Raw genomic sequence first — 21,562 nt, forward strand, 5'->3', positions numbered from 1 at the left:
TCTTATTCGCCCTCAAAAAAAAAGGTGGTGCATCTTATTCAAAATGATTGCACATATGCATGGTTGACTATGTGGAGATCGAGGGACGATGCAATGAATATGAATTGAATCGTGTAATCCATGTTTGTTACAAGTTATATTCTTATCTAAATGTACTGTACTAATTCCATTTATTGTCATTTACTTACACGTTAATTATCTATTCCGCCCCCACCTAGACACCTTTCATTCGTAATCTTTTGGTGCAATTAGTAATTGAACATTAAAGGTTTCTATTTAATGGATATAAACAGTTAGGGTCTGTTCACATTTACTGAACTGAGCTGTTGAACTGAACTGATTGGAGCTGAACTGAACTGATTGGAGCTAAACTGAACTGAACTGAATTGAGCTAAAATGAATATTTTATGAGAGAGGAAAATTAAGAGCTGAACCGAACTTATTGGAGCTGAACTGAACTGATTAAAGCTGAACTGAACTGAAATTAAGTAAATGTGAACAGGCCCTTACTCCATAGTATTTTTCATTCTGATGCATAAATGATGGTATGTATGACAAGTTTTAATAATTTAATAATCCAAAGTTAATGACTGAGATAAATTTAATCGTAGGATTAAAGGAGGGGCCAAGGGGGTGAGGATTGAACCCTATCACTTAAGGGTTGATTTTCATTGACTAGGTTATTTCGCAAAGATAAAAAGTATGTATTTGAGGAAATATTAATTTATTACTTACTCCTTTCTAAAAAAAATATATATAAAAAAAATCGTAATAAAAATTCCTCAAAAATCGTGGATAATAGTCTTCAATTATGGGATTTTTTTACCTTTTTTCGCCCAGAAATAAAATTTTTTGAGAAGTTTGTCATGGTTCCTAATACCCTCCGGGAATCTAATTAGGTGGGTGGAACTATCCAATTTGCTTTTAAACGGTCAATTTATCTGTTAACAACTTACCGATTTAGTGAACTCAAGCCTACCACGGATATTTATGACAGCATATAATAGTCATATATGGTTCCAAACGACATTATTTGATCCTGAGATGTATCCCCTAGTGCCTCAAGACTTTTCGCCGCCGAGCCTGTAACCTCCGAAATTCCTCAAAAATCGTGGATAATAGCCTTCAATTTTGGAATTTTTTGACATTTTTTCGCCCGGAAATAAAAATTGTCGAGAAGTTTGCCATGGTCCCTAATACCCTCTGGGTGTCCAATAAGATGGGTGGAACCATCCAATTTGCTTTAAAACGGTCAATTTACCCGTTAACAACTTGCACCGATTTCGTACACTCAAGCCTACCACGGACATTTATAACAGTGTATAAAGGTCATATATGGTTCCAAACGGCATTATATGATCCTGAGATGTATCCCCAAGGTCCCCAAGATTTTTCGCCACCAGGCCCCGTAACCTTCGAAATTCCTCAAAAAGCATGGATAATAGCCTTTAATTAATTTTGGAATTTTAGACCTTTTTTCTCCCGGAATTAAAATTTGCCGAGAAGTTTATCATGGTCTCTAATACCCTCTGGGAGTACAATTAAGTGGGTGGAACTATCCAATTTGCTTTTAAACGGTCAATTTATTCGTTAACAACTTGCACCGATTTAGTGAACTCAAGCCTTCCACGAATATTTATGACATCATATAATGGTCATATATGGTTCCAAACGACATTATTTGATCCTAAGATGCATCCCCTAGGGCCTCAAGATTTTTCGCCGCCGAACCCCATAACCTTCGAAATTCCTCAAAAATCGTGGATAATAGCCTTCAATTATGGACTTTTTTTGACCTTTTTACGCCTGGAAATAAAAATTGCCGAGAAGTTTTTCATGGTCCCTAATACCCATTGGGTGTCCAATTAGGTGGGTGGAACCATCCAATTTGCTTTAAAACGGTCAATATTCCCGTTAACAACTTGCACTGATTTCGTAAACTCAAGCCTACCACGGACATTTTTGACAGCATATATTGGTCATATATGGTTCCAAACTGCATTATATGATCTTGAGATGTATCCCCAAGGTCCTCAAGATTTTTCGCCACCAGGCCCTGTAACCTCCGAAATTTCTAAAAAAACGTGGATAATAGCCTTCAATTCAATTTTAGAATTTTTAGACCTTTTTTGTCACGAAAATAAAAATGGCCGAGAATTTTACCATGGTATCTAATACCCTTCGGGAGTACAATTAGGTGGGTGGAACCATTCAATTTTCCTTAAAACCGTCAATTTACCCGTTCATAACTTGCACCGATTTCGTGAACTTAAGCCTACCACAGACATTTATGACAGCATATAATGGTCATATATGGTTCCAAACGGTATTATATGATCTTGAGATGTATCCATTAGGGCCTCAAGACTTTTCGCCACCGGGCTCCATAACCTCCAAAATTTCTCAAAAAGCGTGGATAATAGCCTTCAATTTTGGAATTTTTTAACCTTTTTTCGCTCGGAAATAAAAATTGCCGAGATGTTTACCATGGTCCCTAATACCCTCCAGGAGTCCAAGTAGGTGGGTGGTTCCATCCAATTTACTTTAAAACGGTTAATTTACCCATTAACAACTTGCACCGATTACGTGAACTCAAGCCTACCACGGACATTTATGACAGCATATAATGGTGATATATGGTTCCAAACAGAATTATATGATCATGAGATGTATCCCCTAGGGCCTCAAGACTTTTCGTCACCGGGCCCCGTAACCTCCGAAATTCCTCAAAAAGCGTGGATAATAGCCTTCAATATTGGAATTTTTTGACCTATTTTCGCATGAAAATAAAAATTGCCGAGATGTTTACCATGGTCCCTAATACCCTCCAGGAGTCCAATTAGGTGGGTGGAACCATCTAATGTGCACTAAAACGGTCAATTTACCCGTATATAACTTGCACCCATTTCATGAACTCGATCAAGCCTACCACGGACATTTATGACAGCATATAATGGTCATATATGGTTCAAAATGGCATTATATGATCATGAGATGTATCCCCTAGGGCCTCAAGACTTTTCGCCACCGGGCCCGTAACCTCCGAAATTCCTCAAAAAGCGTGTATATAACCTTCTATTTTGGAATTTTTAGACCTTTTTTCGCCCGGAAATAAAAATTGCCGAGAAGTTTACCATGGGCTCTAATACCCTTCGGGAGTACAATTAGGTGGATAGAACCATCCAATTTGCCTTAAAACGGTCAATTTACCCGTTCACAACTTGCACCGATTTGTGAACTCAAACCTACCACGGACATTTATGACAGCATATAATAATCATATATGGTTCCAAACGGCATTATATGATCGTGAGATGTATCCCCTAGGGCCTCAAGACTTTTCGCCACCGGGCTCCATAACCTCCAAAATTTCTCAAAAAGCGTGGATAATAACCTTCAATTTTGGAATTTTTTGACCTTTTTTCGCTCGGAAATAAAAATTGCCGAGATGTTTACCATGGTCCCTAATACGGAGTACCCTCCAGGAGTCCAACTAGGTGGGTGGTTCCATCCAATTTTCTTTAAAACGGTCAATTTACCCATTAACAACTTGCACCGATTACGTGAACTCAAGCCCACCACGGACATTTATGACAACATATAATGGTGATATATTGTTCCAAACGGCATTATATGATCCTGGGATATAACCCCTACGGTCTCAAGACTTTTCGCCACCGGATCCCGTAACTTCCGTAATTCCTCAAAAAGCGTGGATAATAGCCTTCAATTTTGGAATTTTTGACCTTTTTTCGCTCGGAAATAAAAATTGCCGAGATGTTTACCATGGTCCATAATACCCTCCAGGAGTCCAAGTAGGTGGGTGGAACCATCTAATTTGCTTTAAAATAGTCAATTTACTCGTTGGTCGTGAACTCAAGCCTACAACGGACATTTATGACAACATATAATGGTCATATACGGTTACAAACGGCATTATATGATCCTGAGATATATTTCCCAGGGGCTCAAGACATTTTGCCACCGGGTCTCGTAACCTCTGAAATTCCTTAAAAAGTGTGGATAATAACCTACAATTATGGAATTTTTTTTACCTTTATTAGCTTGGAAAAAAAAAATTCAAGATGTTTACCATGGTCCCTAATACCCTCCAGGAGTCAAATTATGTTGGTGGTACCATCCAATTTGCCTTAAAACGGTCAATTTACCCATTCACAACTTGCACCGATTTCGTGAACTCAATCTTACCACGGACATTTATGACAATATATAATGGTCATATATGATTCCAAACAGCATTATATGATCCTGAGATGTATCCCCTAGGGCCTCAAGACTTTTCGCCACCGGGCTCTATAACCTCCGAAATTCTTCAAAAAGCATGGAAAAGCCTTCAAGTTTTTTTTATTTTTATTTTTATTATTATTTTTTTTTGAAAGCCTTTGATTGACAAGGTGGTTGCTAGAGCTAAAGTTTTGACTGCTAAAACTCTTGCTTACTCAGGTAGGCTGCAATTGGTCAAAGTTATTCGTTTGAGTTTACGGTTTTATTTGTGCCAGATTTTCATAATGCGTAAGAAAGTAATTAAGGAGATTCAGAGGATCTGTAGATTGTTTTTATGGACTGGCAATACTGTTTCTTATAAAAAAGCTCATGTCTCTTGGAACACTTTCTGTCTTTCTAGAGTTGATGGGGTTTGGAACATTAAGGATATGGTTTCGTGGAACAAAGCTGCTATCTGCAAGCTTCTTTGGGCCATTTCTTGTAAGAAAGATAAGCTTTGGGTGAAATGGATTGATGCTTATTATATTAAGAACATGGATGTTTCTAGTGTTAGTTGTCCTGCTAATAGCACCTGGGTTCTCAGGAAAATCTTCGACTGTTCTCAAACCATTATCTCTGCAGGTGGTTGAGACAGATTTGTTAAGAAGGGGTCCTTTTTTATTCATTTTTTTTTCAATTCAACTTATGTATGTTTACTTTGTTACTTTGTATTAAGCAATAGGTTTTCGATAAATCCTGAATTCTTGTCGTGCGACGAGGGAAAGAACTTTGGATGACTTGATCAAATACCTTACTTTCGCTTTTGGAACTCACAATTTTTATAGCTTTAATTATTATGGTACGTACTTAGCAACTTTTCCTTGCAACTCACGGCTACCTTAATTGGACCATATATACACAAATTAAAATTAAACATCTGGATTATTGTTATATGAAACCCAACTTAGTTCATTTAACAAACTCTTAGACTTTTACAAAGGTGCAATCATCGTTCCAAACTAAGGTATGTTGAACCCTTCCAAATAGACTAATATGTATTTTATGAGCAATTAAGGTAGATTTTTATTTTATTATTATTTTTTTTTTTAAATGAATGAACCACAAGCTAAGGGAGATATGAATTGCTTGTGGGGTAATGGATTTGATCGAACTTTAATTTTAACATATCACACATATGCAGTGATGAGAATCGATCCCAAGATCTCTTATAATCGGGAGGGGAGCACTAACCACTTGAGCTATTCCTCACTCTCGTAACAAGAGTTTTTTTAAGTATGAACATTTTGTTGTAACAATTATTCTACTTGTCTAGGTAAATCTAATTTAATCCCCCATGACAAAGGAAGCTACTCATCAAGAAGAAGAAAATGCGACAACAGTAATGCTAAAAGTGGGTCCATTTCCAAGTCCAAATAGTCGATTTTATCCAAGAAGCAGTGATGATGACAAGATTATAGTAGCTGATTGGGATGAAAAGGGAAGAACGAAAATTGCTCAAATGTTCATATCATATGACAATAATTATATCAAATCCCTTTCATTCCAATACATTGAAGATGGCCAATTGATTCTTTCTCCTATATTTGGCTCCCAATATCTCGATGGTCACACCTTTGATACGGTCTCTCTTTTCTCATTTTTACTTAGTATATATATTGCACGTTCAATTAATTCTGCATATGAGTAGTCTCACATTAAATAAATAGAGAGACAATGAGAAGTTTGATTTGATCCAATTAATTATATTGATCTCATTAGCTTATATATTGTGTTGATCGAGACACATCAAACAAGATCCTAAGCTAGCTAGGGAGTATCTGTTAGTTACTAAGTGTCTAATTGTTGTGAATAATAATGACGTACAGGTGGCGTTGATGGAAGGCGGAGAAAGTGAGTACATCACAAGAGTGAGTGGGTATCATGGTTATAGAGACCAGAGAGGGCGTGGATTGATGTCATTGACAATCGAAACCAATAAAGCTACCTATGGCCCGTATGGAAGTGGATCTGTACACGTCGATAAATTCAGCTTTAGCTTGGGACAGGGTGATCAATTTGGTGGATTTCATGGCAGCTCTTCTTCTGACATTATTACATCCATTGGAGTTTATTTGAAGCCTATCCAAAATACTGTTATCCTTACCTTTGTTAAAAGACCTGATGATCTTCCTATTGAAAATAGTGACTAATTATATACACATATGATGTATAAAGAGTGTGTAGAAGTACGCAAGGAAGCTATCAACAATAATGAAATTAAATTTGTACTCTTTGATTAAGATTCTCTCGTAGATTAATTATAATTGCATTTGGAATATTACCTAAAGATGCAAATATTTCAAAAACAATAAACCTTCATTTTTAATACTAAGGGTTTGTTCTCATTGACTGAACTCAGCTGAACTGAACTGAAATGAATATTTTATAAGAGAAGGAAATTAGGAATTGAACTGAACTAAACTGAGCTGAACTGAACTGGATTTCAACGTAAGAAAACAGACCCTAAGACCATGTTCACTCACAGTTTAAAAAAAAAAAAAAAAACCCTTAAACTTTGAGTACTATGAATTCAACCTAAACTACGGACTTAAAAACAATCAGGCTGATACTTGGGGATTAAATTAGGGATTTAAAGAATCTAAATATTGTAATTATTGGAGGGTTAAGTTCCCATAATATAATATGTTGGAATTGGAAAAAATTCAATGCGATTAGTCTGTTCGTTTGCCAATACTATTCAGTTGACGTTTTGTTTGATTAGGGTTTCAAAGGTACGTAGCACTATAAATAAGTTAGATCATTTATTCATTCTTACTCTATCTAACTAAAGTATGTCTAAAGAACGTGGAAGTAAGTTTTTACAGTCTTTGATCATCATCATTATATTGCATCATTTATTCTTTTATTATTCATGTGTTTCTCTTGAGACCGAAAAGGTCACCTCATTATTTCCTGGTTTTATTTTAGGCTTTGCACAAAAAACTTCCATATTATAAAAGAAAAAAAAAATGAATTGTTTAAATGACAATTTCTATTACAACATTTTTGGTCGATCTTAAACTTTTTTTTTTTTTTTTTTTTTTTTTTTTTTTTTTTTTTTTTTTTTGAAAAGTTGCTAGATCTTAAACTTAAACTTGCATGATATGGTCCAAGCGAGTATATAACAGGGGTTAAAGGAAGTAATTATCATTCTAACTCTAAGGAATCGTGGATCTCATCTTTGATAATTGAAACTAACAAGAATAAGTATGGACCTTTTGGAAGTTCAGACTTTTGTAATTATGATTCTGAATTTAACTTTCAGTTTGGACCAAGGAATCATTTTGGTGGATTTCATGGCACTTTTGGTAATCCTGATCGTTTAACTACTAGACTCACGTCTATTGGAGTATATGTGAAGCCCACATAATTTAATTTAGATGGTTTCTCTTTCGTTTGGTCGAATTTGCTTAAGATTTCGTCTGTTCACAACTTTTGCTGATGTTATGTGTTTTCAGCCGCGAATTATGTATCAACTTTGCTTTTGTCATGAACATTTTTAATGTTAAAATTATCATTAGCAGTTTTAAGTATTAGTCTGATTTACTGTTCTTTATTGTTTCTTGAATATTTTCATGAATAGTTGGCGTTAGACATCATAACATTTTTAAAACAGGGTGAAGGGCATGATTTCAGAATTTGTCTTTGATCCTTATGCTTGACTACATTTGGTGAGGGAAGGAAAAAACAAATACTTGTAATGCAGTTTTCTTAGCACAAATCAATTGTTTCAATAAAATGGAATTTTGTTATAACGCGACTATGTTCTCCAGTAACAAGAATAGAGTTTTCTGTTTCCTTACAATGTATACACAGCTCATGAAATGAATTTTTCTTGTCATACTATACAGAACAAGATTATGGACTTCAAATTTTTCTAAGGCAACAACTATTTGTATCTTTGCCTTGGTCTGAATGCAGTTCTTTGTTCCTTACTTTTTGCTATGGACAACAATGATGTTTCCATTTGGTCATCGAGTTTGTTTGGGTCAAGGGAAAATTTTTCTTTGATGAATGAATCCAAGTCAAAACCACTCTTATACCTAGCATCTTTTACCTCTGATGAGGGCGATGATCCTTCATCATTGTCCTTGGCTTCTGATGAATCTGGGGTCTTTCCAAATGGATCCTGCTCTAAATTCAAGAGTCTCTTTATGCTATCGAGTGCTGGATCAATGATGTCTAGAAACCCGTTCACCCAGGAGGCATCATCTACTACCTCTGTGCGCTGTCAAAGATAGGTACTATTGAAATCAGAAACCATGTACAACAGGACCTGAGCATAAACTATGCCTTAAGTTTCTAAAACAGTACTATCTCCAAGTTTTATAAGTTAGATTGTTTTCATTGGAGTAAGCTATGCAGTAGTAAGCTATGTAGAAACAAACAAAGTGTGCTTGGAGAATATGTAAATATATAATACTCCCTCTGGCGATAATAAAACCATTTCATCACTTCCATCTATGTTTTATTTACTTTGAGATTAAGGATATTAAAAAGACAGAATGAAGTAAGTGGTTGAATGGTGAGCCTAACGCTAGAGAAAAAATATTATATACCTTGCTAGAAATGGGTCAATCAACTTCAAACATTCTATATTGCAATATGTTGATTTGTTTTAGGACTGAGTATGAAAAAAACAGGACAATAGTATTCTACTGTATATAGTAGATCATGTATAATTAATACTGATATGGGGATCCTATTTGGCTAAGCTAAGCTTGATTAGAACCAGAATCATCCGCATCATGTATATGAGCATCAAGCCCTAAGCCAGACTGCCAGTTACTTACCTGCTGGAAGTAGAGGTTACGGATTTCCTCAGCACGCACAGAGTTCCCTTGGTCCTCCTCCAAAGAAGCCCAAGTCATCCATGTCACATAGCTTTGTGAATTTATGTTAAGAGACGATCTGAATAATCTCCTAGCTGCAGACAGGTTTCCAACTTTTTGCTCCAGAACACCCCACGCCTGAAACATATATACACCAGTTCTATTTGAAGTGCAAAAAATAGATGCAATGTAATTTTATCAGCCATTATTACAAGTTATACAGAAAGCATGGTTTTCTGAAGTAGCATATCAGATTTGATTGTTACCTGAAGGCAACGAGCAGCACTTTCTGTCGTTGAGTTGATAGATAGAGCTTTCTGGTACAGCTCTCTTGCAGTGGATATATTACCTTCCTTCCATTCCATCCAACCCCAGGCCTGAATAGCAACATACATAATTAGTCACTTTGTAGGCAAACTACAAGTAATAACAAAAAAATGTGAAAAAGCTAGGTGAGGCTCCTCTTACAATCCATACGGGTTGGTGCCTTGGATCCAACTCCGATGCCCTCTTGAACAAAATCCTGGAAGCATTTGCAGTGGAGTGCCTGTACTCCAGCAAAGCAAGAGACTGAAGAAGTACTGGATCCCTCGGGTTTACAAGATGACCTATTTTTAGAATTTTTCTTGCTTTGTCAATGTTTCCAAGATTAGCTTCAAATAGCCCCCATACATGCCAGGCAAACCTGTTTTTTGGGCTAGCCTGAACAGCTTTCTGCAAATGTAAATTGGGGTTGGAAATCAATGGAGTAATCCATAGATTTTGTGTAATTCATCATGATTCATAGTATTCCATATTGTTATGATCAATTACCTCAAACAAATAACATGCAGCTTGATTGTTTTCCTGCTGCATCTCTAATTGTGCCCAGGCCTGATTTTGGAAAGACAAGAGTTGCATAGGAAGTTTCAGCATAATAACCTCTATGAACAGAGTTAAACATTATTAATATTCATTGCTTTAATGCAGAAATTGACACAAGTTGAATGACAGGTAAATAAGCAAAAATCAAAAGAACAGGGAAAAAAGAAACACTTACAAGCCAACTAGCACAACTTTTGGGGTTACACCTTGTTGCTTGTCTAAACAAGTAGCTGGCCTGCTCATAGCGATTAGCCTTAGCTTCAAGCAACGCGAGAGTCTGGTATACATACTCATTTCCACCACAGTATTTAATACCTTTGCCAAGAAGATTCCTAGCCTTCTTAATATTACCTTGTTTTAGCTCCAAAACTGCCCACCCATGCCACGCTGCAATGTGCTTCTTATCAGCAACTGTAGCCGCATCAAATAGTTCTCTCGCTTTCCTTGTATTTCCCAAGTCACTTTCTAGCACAGCCCAACACTGCAATATATTGAAAGGAAAATGTTGGATAGATTCGTAGCAATTCAACATTGAATGAAGCTGCTAGTATTCGGAATAGTAGATCATCAGAACAAACCTGCCAGATATAAGGGTTTTCACCCTGAGTAGCCTGAGAGCCTTTTTCATAAACAGCCCTTGCTTCAGTTATTCTTGATTGCTTCCTCAGTACCTTCCCCAATGCCACATATGGCCTCCCGTCTTCAGGCCAATAGTATATACACTTCAAACATAACCAAATCAAATCATTGCTAATATAAGTCTAACAACAATCCTAACATATGAGCCATTACAGACTTGTATAGATTGTATTCCTTAAATGTTCTGAATTACTTGGTTTTGCAAAAGAACTAATTTACTTCATTTGAAAAGTTCTTTAATATTGAAAATGTCAGTGCCTTGTTATTAATCAAGGAACAATTTGTTCTTTAACATTAGAAGGGCAATGATCTAAAACTTGTTCAACACCGAAAGGCAACATCTTAGCGAGGTAATTGGCTATAGAATTATGAAATAACTCTACTCGCCTAAACGAAGTTAGGCACTCCGGAAACAATTACCTCAAGTTGTGGTAACTAGAGCCTATTTCCGATGTGCCTACTTAACAACTTTATGTTTCCCACTTTACAATCCAATAAACTCCGATAGTTTGGATATGTCAACCAAACGACCACTAATGGATACAATTTTCAAAAAATTTCTCAATAAGATTATCTTTTATTTAACCAATACACTAACTTTTCCCATTAATATTAAACCATCTAAAATTCTAATGCTCATTGGTTCATTAAACTATTAAAATATCATTTCATCAACCAACAATTTCGCAAATAAAAATAGATAAAGAAACAAAAAATAATACTTGTATAATACAGAATAGATAATAAAAAATACCTGTTGTAGTATATTTTCAGCATCATCAAACTGAAAATTCCTAGTTAAAATCTTAGCTTTATACAAAGCCAAATCCAAATTAATCTTCAATGGCTTCTCAATAACTTCACCATTTTCATCCCCTTCTTCACCTCTACCCGGTTCAAATATCGGCAATTTCTTCGCAAACTTCTCCAAACTCCGATCCAACGCCGACTTCTCTTCTTCCTCCTCCTCATCCTCATCATCACTGCTACTTCCACCACCTTCGACTTCATTTTCTCTCTCCTCATCTACGCCGTCCGATTGAATCATCGGACGGCGAACAAGGAGTTGCTCCAAATTCTCTCTCCTCGATGAAACCTCATCGAGTTTGGGTTCCTGTAAAACAGGGGAGACCTCATTGTTGGAAGAAGATGAAGAAGAGGAGGTGTAGGAAGGTACAGTGAGGTTCGAAGGAGGAGAATGTAGGGACTTGATTGGAAATAATCTAGCTTTGGAGGACTGTTTTGAAGAATTCAAGAAAATTGTGGTTGAAGTTGAGGTTGAAGATGATGATGAAGAGAACAGTTGCATTTTCTCTCTCCTCTGTTTTTTTTTTTTTTTTTGGGAGAGGAAATTAATTTTAACGGATTGAAACTGTATGTGGTGTGAGTGTGTTCGTAGATGTTACTTTAGGCGGGAGCTTCTTACGTGGCTTTTCATACACCTCAATTATCCTCATGTACAATTTCTCGGTTTAATTGTCATAGCCGTACAAAATTGAGGTGATGGAATAATAGCATCGTTACCTTAAATTATACTCCGTATGGCAAGACTACAAAAAATTTAAATAAAAATGGTTTAATAGAGATTTACCTCACATCTCCGCTCTCATATGGTATAACCCGTAATTTTTTCTAGTAATGTGACATTCAAATCGAGATGGAAGTAAGAATAGAATTTAGCCAAAGTATAGTGAAAAAATCAAGTGGGAATGTGATAGAAAAGAGGGAGTAAGCTCCAGTAAAGGAATAAGATTTTATGAATGTTTAGATATTTTCGGCTACGTGGCAGTTGCTTGTTGGTTAGATATCAACTTTTAATCTTCTTGCCCATTGCTCACTTCATCTTTAGACTCCCCACCATAAGAGCCAGCCAAATGTGGCAGTATTTTTAATTTTTTTGTTCTTTTCAGACAGTGATTACAAACTAACGCCAGTTTATGGACCGGGCTGTGCAGGTTTACATGTCGTGCTATGTTAGCGTGTCACGTGTTTAAGTGGGCTACATGGAACGAGCAAAAAATAAGTCGGGTGCCAAACTCGTCCAATGTACTACGGAGTACATGGCAACATGTAGTTTTCGGGTTGTACTGTGCTAGCAGGCCTTCTAAATAATGTTTACATTTTTAGTAAGTTGGTCAAATATAAATAAGCCAATACGCAAATGAACCCACCATACTCATGTCGAGCTCATGCCAAAATTCAAAAATAATGTTCATATATAGGACATGGCCATCAATCTAAAGTCAAGTCGTATCAAGCTTGTGATGGCTCTTGCCCGATTAGGTATTTTCGTGTCAGCTTGGCCCATACCTAGCTCTATTTGTAACTTTGTTCATTCCGAAGGATGAAGTATTAGATACCTCGCATTCATGTACTCCATAAGAACAACACTAATAATAATTGTGAACCTAACTTTAGGTGTGCCCGTAAAGCAAAAACTATGAAGTGGTAGGGTACTTGGGGCCATGGGCAAAACAAAAAGAATTTAAATTAATCTCAATTTCAGACATTAAGAACTTTCATCCTTTACTTGGGTGTTCGACATAAAAGTGGATTGATTTAATTTCAACCTAACAAAAAGAAGAAAAAATTTGGACAAAAAAGTAGAAATGAAACACAGCTCTACCCATCTTCTTGGACACCCTTGAGAATTGACCGCTTTGAGCAAGTGATCAAAGAGAGATCAAGAAAGAAACTAACATCCGTAAATTTGCACCAAAACCAGAAGGTAAACTGCGAAAACTGATATCAAGAATTCAGCAACTTCTCGTCATTTGTACCATACAGAGTATATTGTAATGCAGACTGCAGCTACTTAGTATTGTAAAGCAACAAACCGAACATACAAATTTACAACTAATAGTTAAAATTCTGTAATATCACATAATGCAAGATACTACAATTTACCCCATGAAGGTAACGGGAATTCCTTTCGATTTTATCCGATCTTTTCAATCATTTGGTGAAAAAGCGGAATGTCCATTAGCACAGTACTAGTCAGCTCCTTTGCCAGCTGAGGAAGCTGTATCACCTGAAAGATGGGAGGATTTGATTCAACATGGGTGAAGAATGAAGACAATCCATTTATAATATAAGAATTGCACTTTTGAGTGCTTATTACCATGTCTTGTAAACTACAAAGCTTCGATACTGATTTCATACAAATTGCTTAAGAAATTCGGTAGCCACAAGCCTCCCCCGAGTGTTTACTGACAATTTCAACTCATTGATCTCTTTATCAATGTCCTGCAATTTTAATTTAACAACAAAATTTAGTAAGCAATTAAGTAACTTCTCTACTTTGTGAATATTTTGGTAACAAATCACGATGTCACTTGTCAGAGTCTGAAGCCAACCACACTTCAATACTGAAAGAACTAAGCTCATTACATGAGCATAATTCCAAAAGAAGTTTAATACACAGCCTATGAGATGTCTATCTCTGCCCCTGACAGGATTGGGGAATGATGCGGCCTCACAAAATAAACTGATTACTGATTGAGGAATTATCAAACCTCAGACCACGGTCAAGCTTTAAAATTTAACGAGTTGCTCAACTTTAATTTAGATATACAGGGCTTGTCAATTAATCCAACAGAAGAAGCAAGTTGGGATAGCGCAATGAGGTAAGGATACTAAGATCAATAACTCAATAACCTGAAATGAATATAGACATATCTTTTCTACACTCCAAATATTGGCCTCTTGCAACGGTGATAGTCCAACACCGGCATCACATACAGATCTTGTTTGACCAAGAAAGGTTAGCTAAAGGCCTAAACCTGTTTGCAAGTCTGGATAGCTGACTGTGATTTGATTTGAGGCAAAATTGTTAGCCTTGTAGCAGTTTGAAAGTGTAAAATGGTATACAAAAAAGGCATTATTTTTTTTTTTTTTTTTTTTTTTTTTTTTTTGCAAATGTGGCATGACACATAATTTTGGTAAAGAGTTGAACGTATATGTCTTTTAAGTTGTTGAAGTACATTTGACAAGAATGTAATTTATTCTGAGGAAGCCAATTGTTAATCTATAGAAAGATTGCTGAATACAGGGCTTTTAACAACATGAAATTGGTTAGGAGAGATATTTAAACTAATACACTACACGCAAAAATCATATAGCCATAATATCAAATGGGAATTAACGGAAAAAGTCTTACCTCCATAAACTGCACAATAAAATCTATAAGTCTCTGTTTTTGCATCTCCTCACAATGGAAATTGGTGATGAGAAAGCTAATGTCATATCCCTGCAAAAGTGAATAAAGTGGTCGTACAATGTAATTATTTAGTCTGTCGGAAAATGAAATATCATTCACAGTTCAAACCAGCATACACATGAATTAGCAAGCGACTGCCAGATAGTTTTGTTTACTCATAACTTACAGAAGTTGAACATTAATATGATACCTGTACAGGTTTTCTCCTCAGAACCTGAAAAGCTTCAGCCCTCATCGACAAAAATCTAAGGAACTTTTTGGCAAGTATATTCTCAAGTTCATCAGCCTGTTTTACCTGTAAAAGTAAAAAATAATATGGCGCAGAATGAATTTACTTATGAGACCAACCTTAAGTTATCTAAATAATCCATAAAACTGACAAAACATAGCTACCTTAAGGCTGATTCTAAGGGAATTTATTGATGTTTCTATCAAACACTTTTCAGCCTCATTTCTACAAATCATTACCTGCAATAACATCCACAAAGACATTATTATATAAAGAATGAGTGGAAAGAGTGACACTAAACATACAAACTAACAACTTCCATACATATAAGCTAAGATAACCGTTGCTTAGCATTGCATGCATCATGAATGCTAAGCAACAAAACAACTATAACTAATATGACCCGAACTAGGATACATAACTAGCAGTTTTTGTCAATAGTTCTCTTGAATAATTTTTTTCCCCCTAGAACAGTCCTTCAGCAGCTAGACTTCTCAAGTTCTCGGGCTGTTAGTACTCATGCTCATCACATTGCAGGATGAAAGATGATAAAGATTTTAACACCATCTAGATAAATGAAAATGATATGCCACATTTGACATGAGAGTTTCACATTGCCATCCTCATAAAACTGCTAGCTCCCCAGTCTTTTAGTTTGAAGATCTGAAGATATAATCAAGAGCTTCCCTAAAAATTTCCTAAGCATGGGTCCCAGATTTTAACTCTAAGAAGCCTCAAACCTCCAACAGACAATAAAGAATTACACTCCAATGTCCAATGTAATTAGGAAGAGTCATCAAAATGGCATCCAGAAAAATCCATTCGAATTAGCAGCCAAATGAGATCACAACCATTGGCAACCAAAGTAGCTAATTTGATAAAGAAGTCAGAAGGCCTTGACAGAAAAGCTGAAAAGGTAGCAAAATGCTTACAGTCCAAATAGATGCAACTTAATACATGCACTGAAACAATAATGTTCCAAACAGACGTGTTTATGAGATACAGTGAAAACCTTATTCGAGGCACATTTAAGAAAGCAAAGACATAAGGATAGGACTTATTGGCAGATAAATATTGTAGCTCGGGATATTACTCAAGAAACTGCAGTCTTACTGAATATAGGAAATCTTCTTACAGGATTTAGTAGAAGCTCAGGGCTCGTCCTGAAAAGAAATATTAGAAATATAAGAATTAAAGTGCAGCTTTCTAAGTAAATGAAGTAATGGACCATTATCTGAAACGGATAGGCCAAACTTCATGAAGATTGTAGAAGTACAATTTTCCAAGGACATGAACACGAGGATAGAATAATTTTCAGACATTGCATAAGATCATTTTAGCTCGAAAAGATCTAGTAAAAAACCAAAGAAAAGCCCCAAAATCTAACAACAGAAGAGAAGATACTATGTCAAAGTCACTCACTTCATTTCAACTTCTGGTTTATTATGTCTTTCTACTTCTTGACATGGAAAATTCTGCAACAAACACACCACAACACATTGAATCCTCCAAAAAAAGCAAAAAATATTTCAGCAACATTAATAAAGAACATAAAAGAACCAATGCAGAAAATCAGAAATACCTGTAGACACATAGCAGCCTCCAAAGTGTTCCTTATGCAAGTCAGATACAACCGCATTGTGTTCGCCTGCACATTCAACAAGACTAATTAACAACACCATCGCAGCGCCAGACTGCCAGCTACAACTTAACCAACAAACACAACCCCTAAACATCAAGTTCACTTAACCAACAAACACAACCCCTAAACATCAAGTTCATATAGACCAATATATATATTTCATCATATACAAGGCATCTCAAAATCCTCAATTTTCATCAATCCCACACTCCCATTGCATCCGGCATTCGAAAATTCGAATAATGCAACCATCATTGAAAATAAGGATAAAACTTGTGACAGCAACTCTCCAAATAAACCAAAAAATAAAAAATAAAAAAAAAATAAAAAAAAATTGGTAAAAGCAGCATAAGCATAACCCTACAATTCTTTCAACACAATCACATAACAAATTCAATTAAAAAAAACCCAGATCTAGACTTGCTTACTTTTTCTGCAGTAGAAGACATCCTTGAAATTTTTCACACAAAAGAAACCAAATTTTTATTGAGAACAATAAATTTTCTCAAAACAAAGACTTGGGGTAGTTGAGCTAAGATCCAAAACATGTTCTTCTAGCATGACTTCCATTTTTTCCAATATTATTTAAAAATTAATTGTCAATTATATAGACGTCATCAATCCAGCACCACAATATATTATAATAAGAAATTAAACAATCACATTTGAAACTTAATCTAAAGATAATGACGTTCAACAGAAATAAGAAATAAAATACATATAATTAACTATATTAATTACAATTGGTGTAAACTAACAATGAGAGAGATTACATATAAATAATAGATTACATCAAATTCCTTAATTACGCGAGATAATACTAACAAGAAATGATGAACCCGGATCAAAAGATCAAATTTTTAATCTGATTTGGTAGATTAGAGAAGACATACCATAGAAAATTGGGATTTTGATTTTGCAAAATTCTTCTCAGAAAAGCAAAATTATTGGATCAGCCAATTGAATTGGAAAGTGGGCAGTGAAATAGTGAAGGATTAAGAAGAAAGTTAGAAACTTTAAAATAAAATAAAATAAAATAAAAGGTGAAAAATAAAAAATCCGACCTGCCGGAATCGAACCAGCGACCTAAAGATGCCTGAAGGCTATTAACCCACTACAGTCTTCCGCTCTGCCAACTGAGCTAAGGTCGGTTTGTTGATTTCTTAAAGTTATTTATATATAAACAGATATGTCCAACAAATACAGTGTTAAAAAAAAAAAGAGTAGTCTTTAAACTATGAAATTGATGATATGCTATTGGTTGGTTAATCCCTAGGTGTAGGAGTTTTTTTTTGGTTTTTTTTATTATAATTGTTCATTTTTAGGTTTGGTTTTAAATGGGCAAAAAAAATAGAGATTATAAATAGATGTGTTGTGTTATGTCGAATCGTGTTGTGTCGTGTCATGTCATGTCATGTCGTGTCATGTCAAATTTGTGTTTGTACTAATGTGACTAGATTCATTAATTGTGTTTGAACATTTGACTACTTCTTAGATAAAATTAAACAAATGTGTGTTGAGCAGACATGATTAAAGTAAAATGTGAAGAAAGTTATAACAGTGATTAATTCCTTATACCCAATAGCAACATCGTTTTATAAATTCATGTGTGACAAACCCTAACTTCCTACTCAAAATATAGTTGCAGAATGTTAATCTCATATCCTATTTTAGGCGTTCCAAAATGGTGTAAATCGTGTCAATTTTGAGTTGAAAGCACAATAATATCTTGACACATCTACTAAACGACAGGGTTGTATTGATCAATTTGAATTGCGGACAAAATTGCTTGACACTAACCCTTTTTTTATCGTATCATATTGTCATGTTCTGTCAACTTTGTTGGGTCAACTGAAAGAGATTTACAAATATAATAACAGTTTCTTACCATCATAAGCAAAAGCTTGCCTTGTTTTCTTGGCAGTAAAAGGTGTTTAAAGAGCCACGATCTAGATCCAAAAATCGTGGTAACACTTGTTCAGTGCTATGTAGCATTTTTGCTCAACTATAACTTGGTTACTCCAAATCCATATTCAAAGATCTACTGTAAATAATTTCACTTTAGTAGATTTCAAGTGAGGAGAGCAAAGTCGAAGTGCCATAACTTATCCAATTGCCTCAATTCTGAAAAGCCAGTGATTGGTGTTGCAATTGAGTGATTTGTAACACCAACACAGCACACACAGGCTATGAGACAGATTAGTGAATCACCTAAATATATGATGACAATGCAAAGCAGGGACAATTTATGCAGAACAAATATACGAGTACGTTTACTAATAAATTTATTGATAGCAAATGAAATTACTGTCAACTTCCACCAAAATTTTACACAAGAATAAATCAATGTGACATTGTGATATGAAACTCATCCGATGTTTATTGTCTTTGCTATATAAAACTAAACCAAAGAAAACCAGTACCTCAGCTTCCACCCCATTTCCTTTTTCTTGCTGGCCGTTGTCCCTTGGATTCAGCTGTTTCAGCTAGTCTATCGCCTTCTGGCTTAGGGTCAGGATCTGTATCTGTTTTCACAGATACTGGCTCCTTAAAGCGCTCCATTCTCTTTTCCATCTTCGCCTTAGTCTCAAGTATTCGGTTCTCATCGTATACACAAGCACCATTCTGACTCACAGGTTTCTGATTACGAAATGGTTTTTCTTTCATAGGGACTTTCTGAGTTAAGTATACAGGACCAGGACCGTTCTTTACCTTGAGAAATTCAGCTTCGGGTTCTGCAGGTATTTGATCCTCTTCTAGATCAGTAGCATTTTTATGGTTCATTATAGGTAGCTTATCCCGCAGTGCTTCACTATTTAAACCTTTGTTCACCATCTTTTTGTGAGGGAAAACTTCAACTGGTTTCTGTTGCCTTTTGAACTGCTTCTGGAACCTCTTGTCAGACTGTTTACAAGCATCATCATTTGGCAGACTTCCAGCATTTGAAAATTTCCCAAGTAACTGCAGAGTGTATCATAATGAATTAATGTTACAAGATCAGGCATGTATACCCGTCATTGTTGATGGGGCGATTAACAAGTCTCATAAGGAAATGCAAGACAACCAATGCACAGCTTCAGAGGTTTCAGAGACAAACAAAACATCTAGCAATATGATTAATCTTAAAGTGGATAAAAGGAAGATGCGACTATATCAAAGACTGCTCATATAAGGGATACCTATGAAGCAGAGTACAACGCACTAAATTGAAACTAAATGAAGAGCTAACACGAACTGCCTTGCCCTCTTTATCATGACAGTTAAAGCTTAGTTTGCAAGCAATGGTACCCCGTAAAGATAAAAGATGAAAACATGAGGGCACTAGAACATATTCTTTGACAATTAAACTATATATGTGAACCTATTTCGACATGAATTTCTCCATCCCAATGTCACTTCCAATGTCAATGCTGCAGCCTGCAACCTTGTCAGTCCTAAAACTTCTCTAAAACTAAAAACACATGACTGGTGCAAACCCATTACAAATAAAAGGAAGGGCCAGAATCTTATACTCTATTTTCATCAATCCTCAACACAAGTTATGCAATTAGTATACCTGATACATATAAAAGCCTACTGTCACAAACATTCGAAACAACGCCCCCTCTGCAACTGATTGATCAAGGGGAGGGGGGACAGTGGTATAGAAGAGCACATTAATGCATATTCAGTCCAAAAATAGATAAAAACAAACACATAAAAGGAGACAAAAAGCCAGCATTTCAAGAGAGATACAGCAACTAATAATGATAATAGCATTATCCAACAATGGACATGGGTCTTTACTGCAGCCCAATCACATCTACAAATTTTCATGAGAAGAAACCACATACCAAGATTACCAACTACTGCCTAACGCATAAAACATCAAGCATCAACACTTAAAGTTGTAAAGAAAAGTTCAAAGTTTTCCAGGTCCTTTGCAGATAGGAGCTAAACTCTTGGCATTAGAAATGCTAACATAGGAATAATGCTTGACATTATAAAAAATGAACAAGTATCCTCTTTTAACTCTTATCAAATGACTAATAGTTTGACTACCTGTCATTCCAAGAGTAATTGATACCAAAGTGTTCCAGTGAAGAGTTATCTTGATAGGTCTAATACTTCAGAATGCCTAATAATGCAATGATAGAAATGCTAGATTCAACTTGTGATCAGATACACAGGAAAGCTTGACAGACTTGTTCTACCATTGAGCTATTGAGGAACAAGACATTCATCTTATTGTTTACTGTCATGTTCTTGAATCATCACCTACGTGGTGTCAAAGCTAATGTTCCTCAAAGTCTTCGTTTATTTTTTTTAAAACTAAAGCAGAATATGTTTCAGAACAAATCTCACAACTCTAGTTTGAGAAGTCCATCTTCAATTTCACTTTAATCCAACATAAAATTGCATGGAGCTATGAGCCCTATAACCATCATCCTCAACAAAAATCCCTGTTTAAAGATGATAGAACATGAAATGAGGAGTGGATACAACCAAGTGACGTCCAGCTTATCATAACACCGACCAATACAAAGTCTAAATAGTATATTTTTCAAGTAACAATCTAGAAATGAAAATAAAGATCATTTTTTCACCAGCTTTTTTAGACTCAATTCATTGCCTAGTCCAAAGAAATTATGAGCTAGCATGCATTAGCAATTAATATTTCTAAAATTAGCATATTAAAGCTGTCAAAGAAGCATATGTGCATGCATAAACTAAAAAGAATCAATCATCAAAGATCAGCATTGTGACATGAAGAGGACATTTTCTGAAAAGTGTAGGATAAATTAAAACCGAAGATCAGCATCATGACATAGGAACTATATATCAAGAAGCAGACACAATCAGAGAAAATTAAA

The 21,562-nt window shown here is 35.5% G+C and overlaps 3 protein-coding genes and 1 non-coding gene across 5 annotated transcripts; 1 reads left to right on the forward strand and 3 right to left on the reverse strand.

Annotated features, from left to right (window-relative positions):
- Positions 1-4,280: 4,280 nt before the first annotated feature.
- LOC145564582 (inactive protein RESTRICTED TEV MOVEMENT 1-like) lies at positions 4,281-6,583 on the forward strand. Its single transcript, XM_081624857.1, has 3 exons — positions 4,281-5,248; positions 5,558-5,866; positions 6,111-6,583. Exons 2-3 carry the CDS (start codon positions 5,579-5,581, stop codon positions 6,432-6,434), a joined length of 612 nt encoding a protein of 203 aa, XP_081480983.1. The 5' UTR covers positions 4,281-5,248; positions 5,558-5,578; the 3' UTR covers positions 6,435-6,583.
- A 1,426-nt stretch (positions 6,584-8,009) lies between these two features.
- On the reverse strand, positions 8,010-11,991 carry LOC145562880 (protein high chlorophyll fluorescent 107-like). Its single transcript, XM_081623298.1, has 8 exons — positions 11,374-11,991; positions 10,559-10,702; positions 10,156-10,461; positions 9,930-9,989; positions 9,585-9,830; positions 9,383-9,493; positions 9,078-9,254; positions 8,010-8,512 (listed from the first exon to the last, which is right to left on the reverse strand). The coding sequence occupies exons 1-8, from the start codon at positions 11,926-11,928 to the stop codon at positions 8,174-8,176; spliced, it is 1,938 nt and encodes a 645-aa protein (XP_081479424.1). The 5' UTR covers positions 11,929-11,991; the 3' UTR covers positions 8,010-8,173.
- A 1,374-nt stretch (positions 11,992-13,365) lies between these two features.
- LOC145562882 (actin-related protein 2/3 complex subunit 4) lies at positions 13,366-17,716 on the reverse strand. Of its 2 annotated transcripts, none has more exons than XM_081623301.1 (9): positions 17,603-17,716; positions 16,650-16,715; positions 16,490-16,542; positions 16,203-16,230; positions 15,232-15,306; positions 15,029-15,133; positions 14,779-14,868; positions 13,741-13,865; positions 13,366-13,650 (listed from the first exon to the last, which is right to left on the reverse strand). In XM_081623301.1, the coding sequence occupies exons 1-8, from the start codon at positions 17,603-17,605 to the stop codon at positions 13,776-13,778; spliced, it is 510 nt and encodes a 169-aa protein (XP_081479427.1). In that variant the 5' UTR covers positions 17,606-17,716; the 3' UTR covers positions 13,366-13,650; positions 13,741-13,775. The 2 variants fall into 2 exon arrangements, with proteins under 2 accessions (XP_081479427.1, XP_081479426.1); XM_081623300.1 differs by lacking the exon at positions 17,603-17,716 and adding an exon at positions 17,138-17,283.
- Positions 17,717-17,767: 51 nt separating this feature from the next.
- On the reverse strand, positions 17,768-17,860 carry TRNAY-GUA (transfer RNA tyrosine (anticodon GUA)). Its single transcript has 2 exons — positions 17,824-17,860; positions 17,768-17,803 (listed from the first exon to the last, which is right to left on the reverse strand). It is a non-coding gene; the product is annotated as a tRNA-Tyr (tRNA).
- Positions 17,861-21,562: the final 3,702 nt, after the last annotated feature.

The sequence above is a fragment of the Chenopodium album genome, chromosome 10, assembly GCF_948465745.1.
Source record: "Chenopodium album chromosome 10, dcCheAlbu1.1, whole genome shotgun sequence".
NCBI lineage: Eukaryota > Viridiplantae > Streptophyta > Magnoliopsida > Caryophyllales > Amaranthaceae > Chenopodium > Chenopodium album.

Coding starts and splice junctions, on each gene's coding strand:
- LOC145564582 (XM_081624857.1), top strand. CDS start 5,579: ATGACAAAGGAAGCTACTCATCAAGAAGAAGAAAATGCGACAACAGTA. Junction 5,867..6,110: donor ATGGTCACACCTTTGATACG/GTCTCTCTTTTC, acceptor AATGACGTACAG/GTGGCGTTGATGGAAGGCGG.
- LOC145562880 (XM_081623298.1), bottom strand. CDS start 11,928: ATGCAACTGTTCTCTTCATCATCATCTTCAACCTCAACTTCAACCACA. Junction 10,703..11,373: donor CTGAAAATATACTACAACAG/GTATTTTTTATT, acceptor TTATGTTTGAAG/TGTATATACTATTGGCCTGA. Junction 10,462..10,558: donor AAAACCCTTATATCTGGCAG/GTTTGTTCTGAT, acceptor AATATATTGCAG/TGTTGGGCTGTGCTAGAAAG.
- LOC145562882 (XM_081623300.1), bottom strand. CDS start 17,158: ATGTCTTCTACTGCAGAAAAA. Junction 16,231..16,489: donor AAACCAGAAGTTGAAATGAA/GTGAGTGACTTT, acceptor ATTTCTTTTCAG/GACGAGCCCTGAGCTTCTAC. Junction 15,134..15,231: donor CCCTTAGAATCAGCCTTAAG/GTAGCTATGTTT, acceptor TTACTTTTACAG/GTAAAACAGGCTGATGAACT.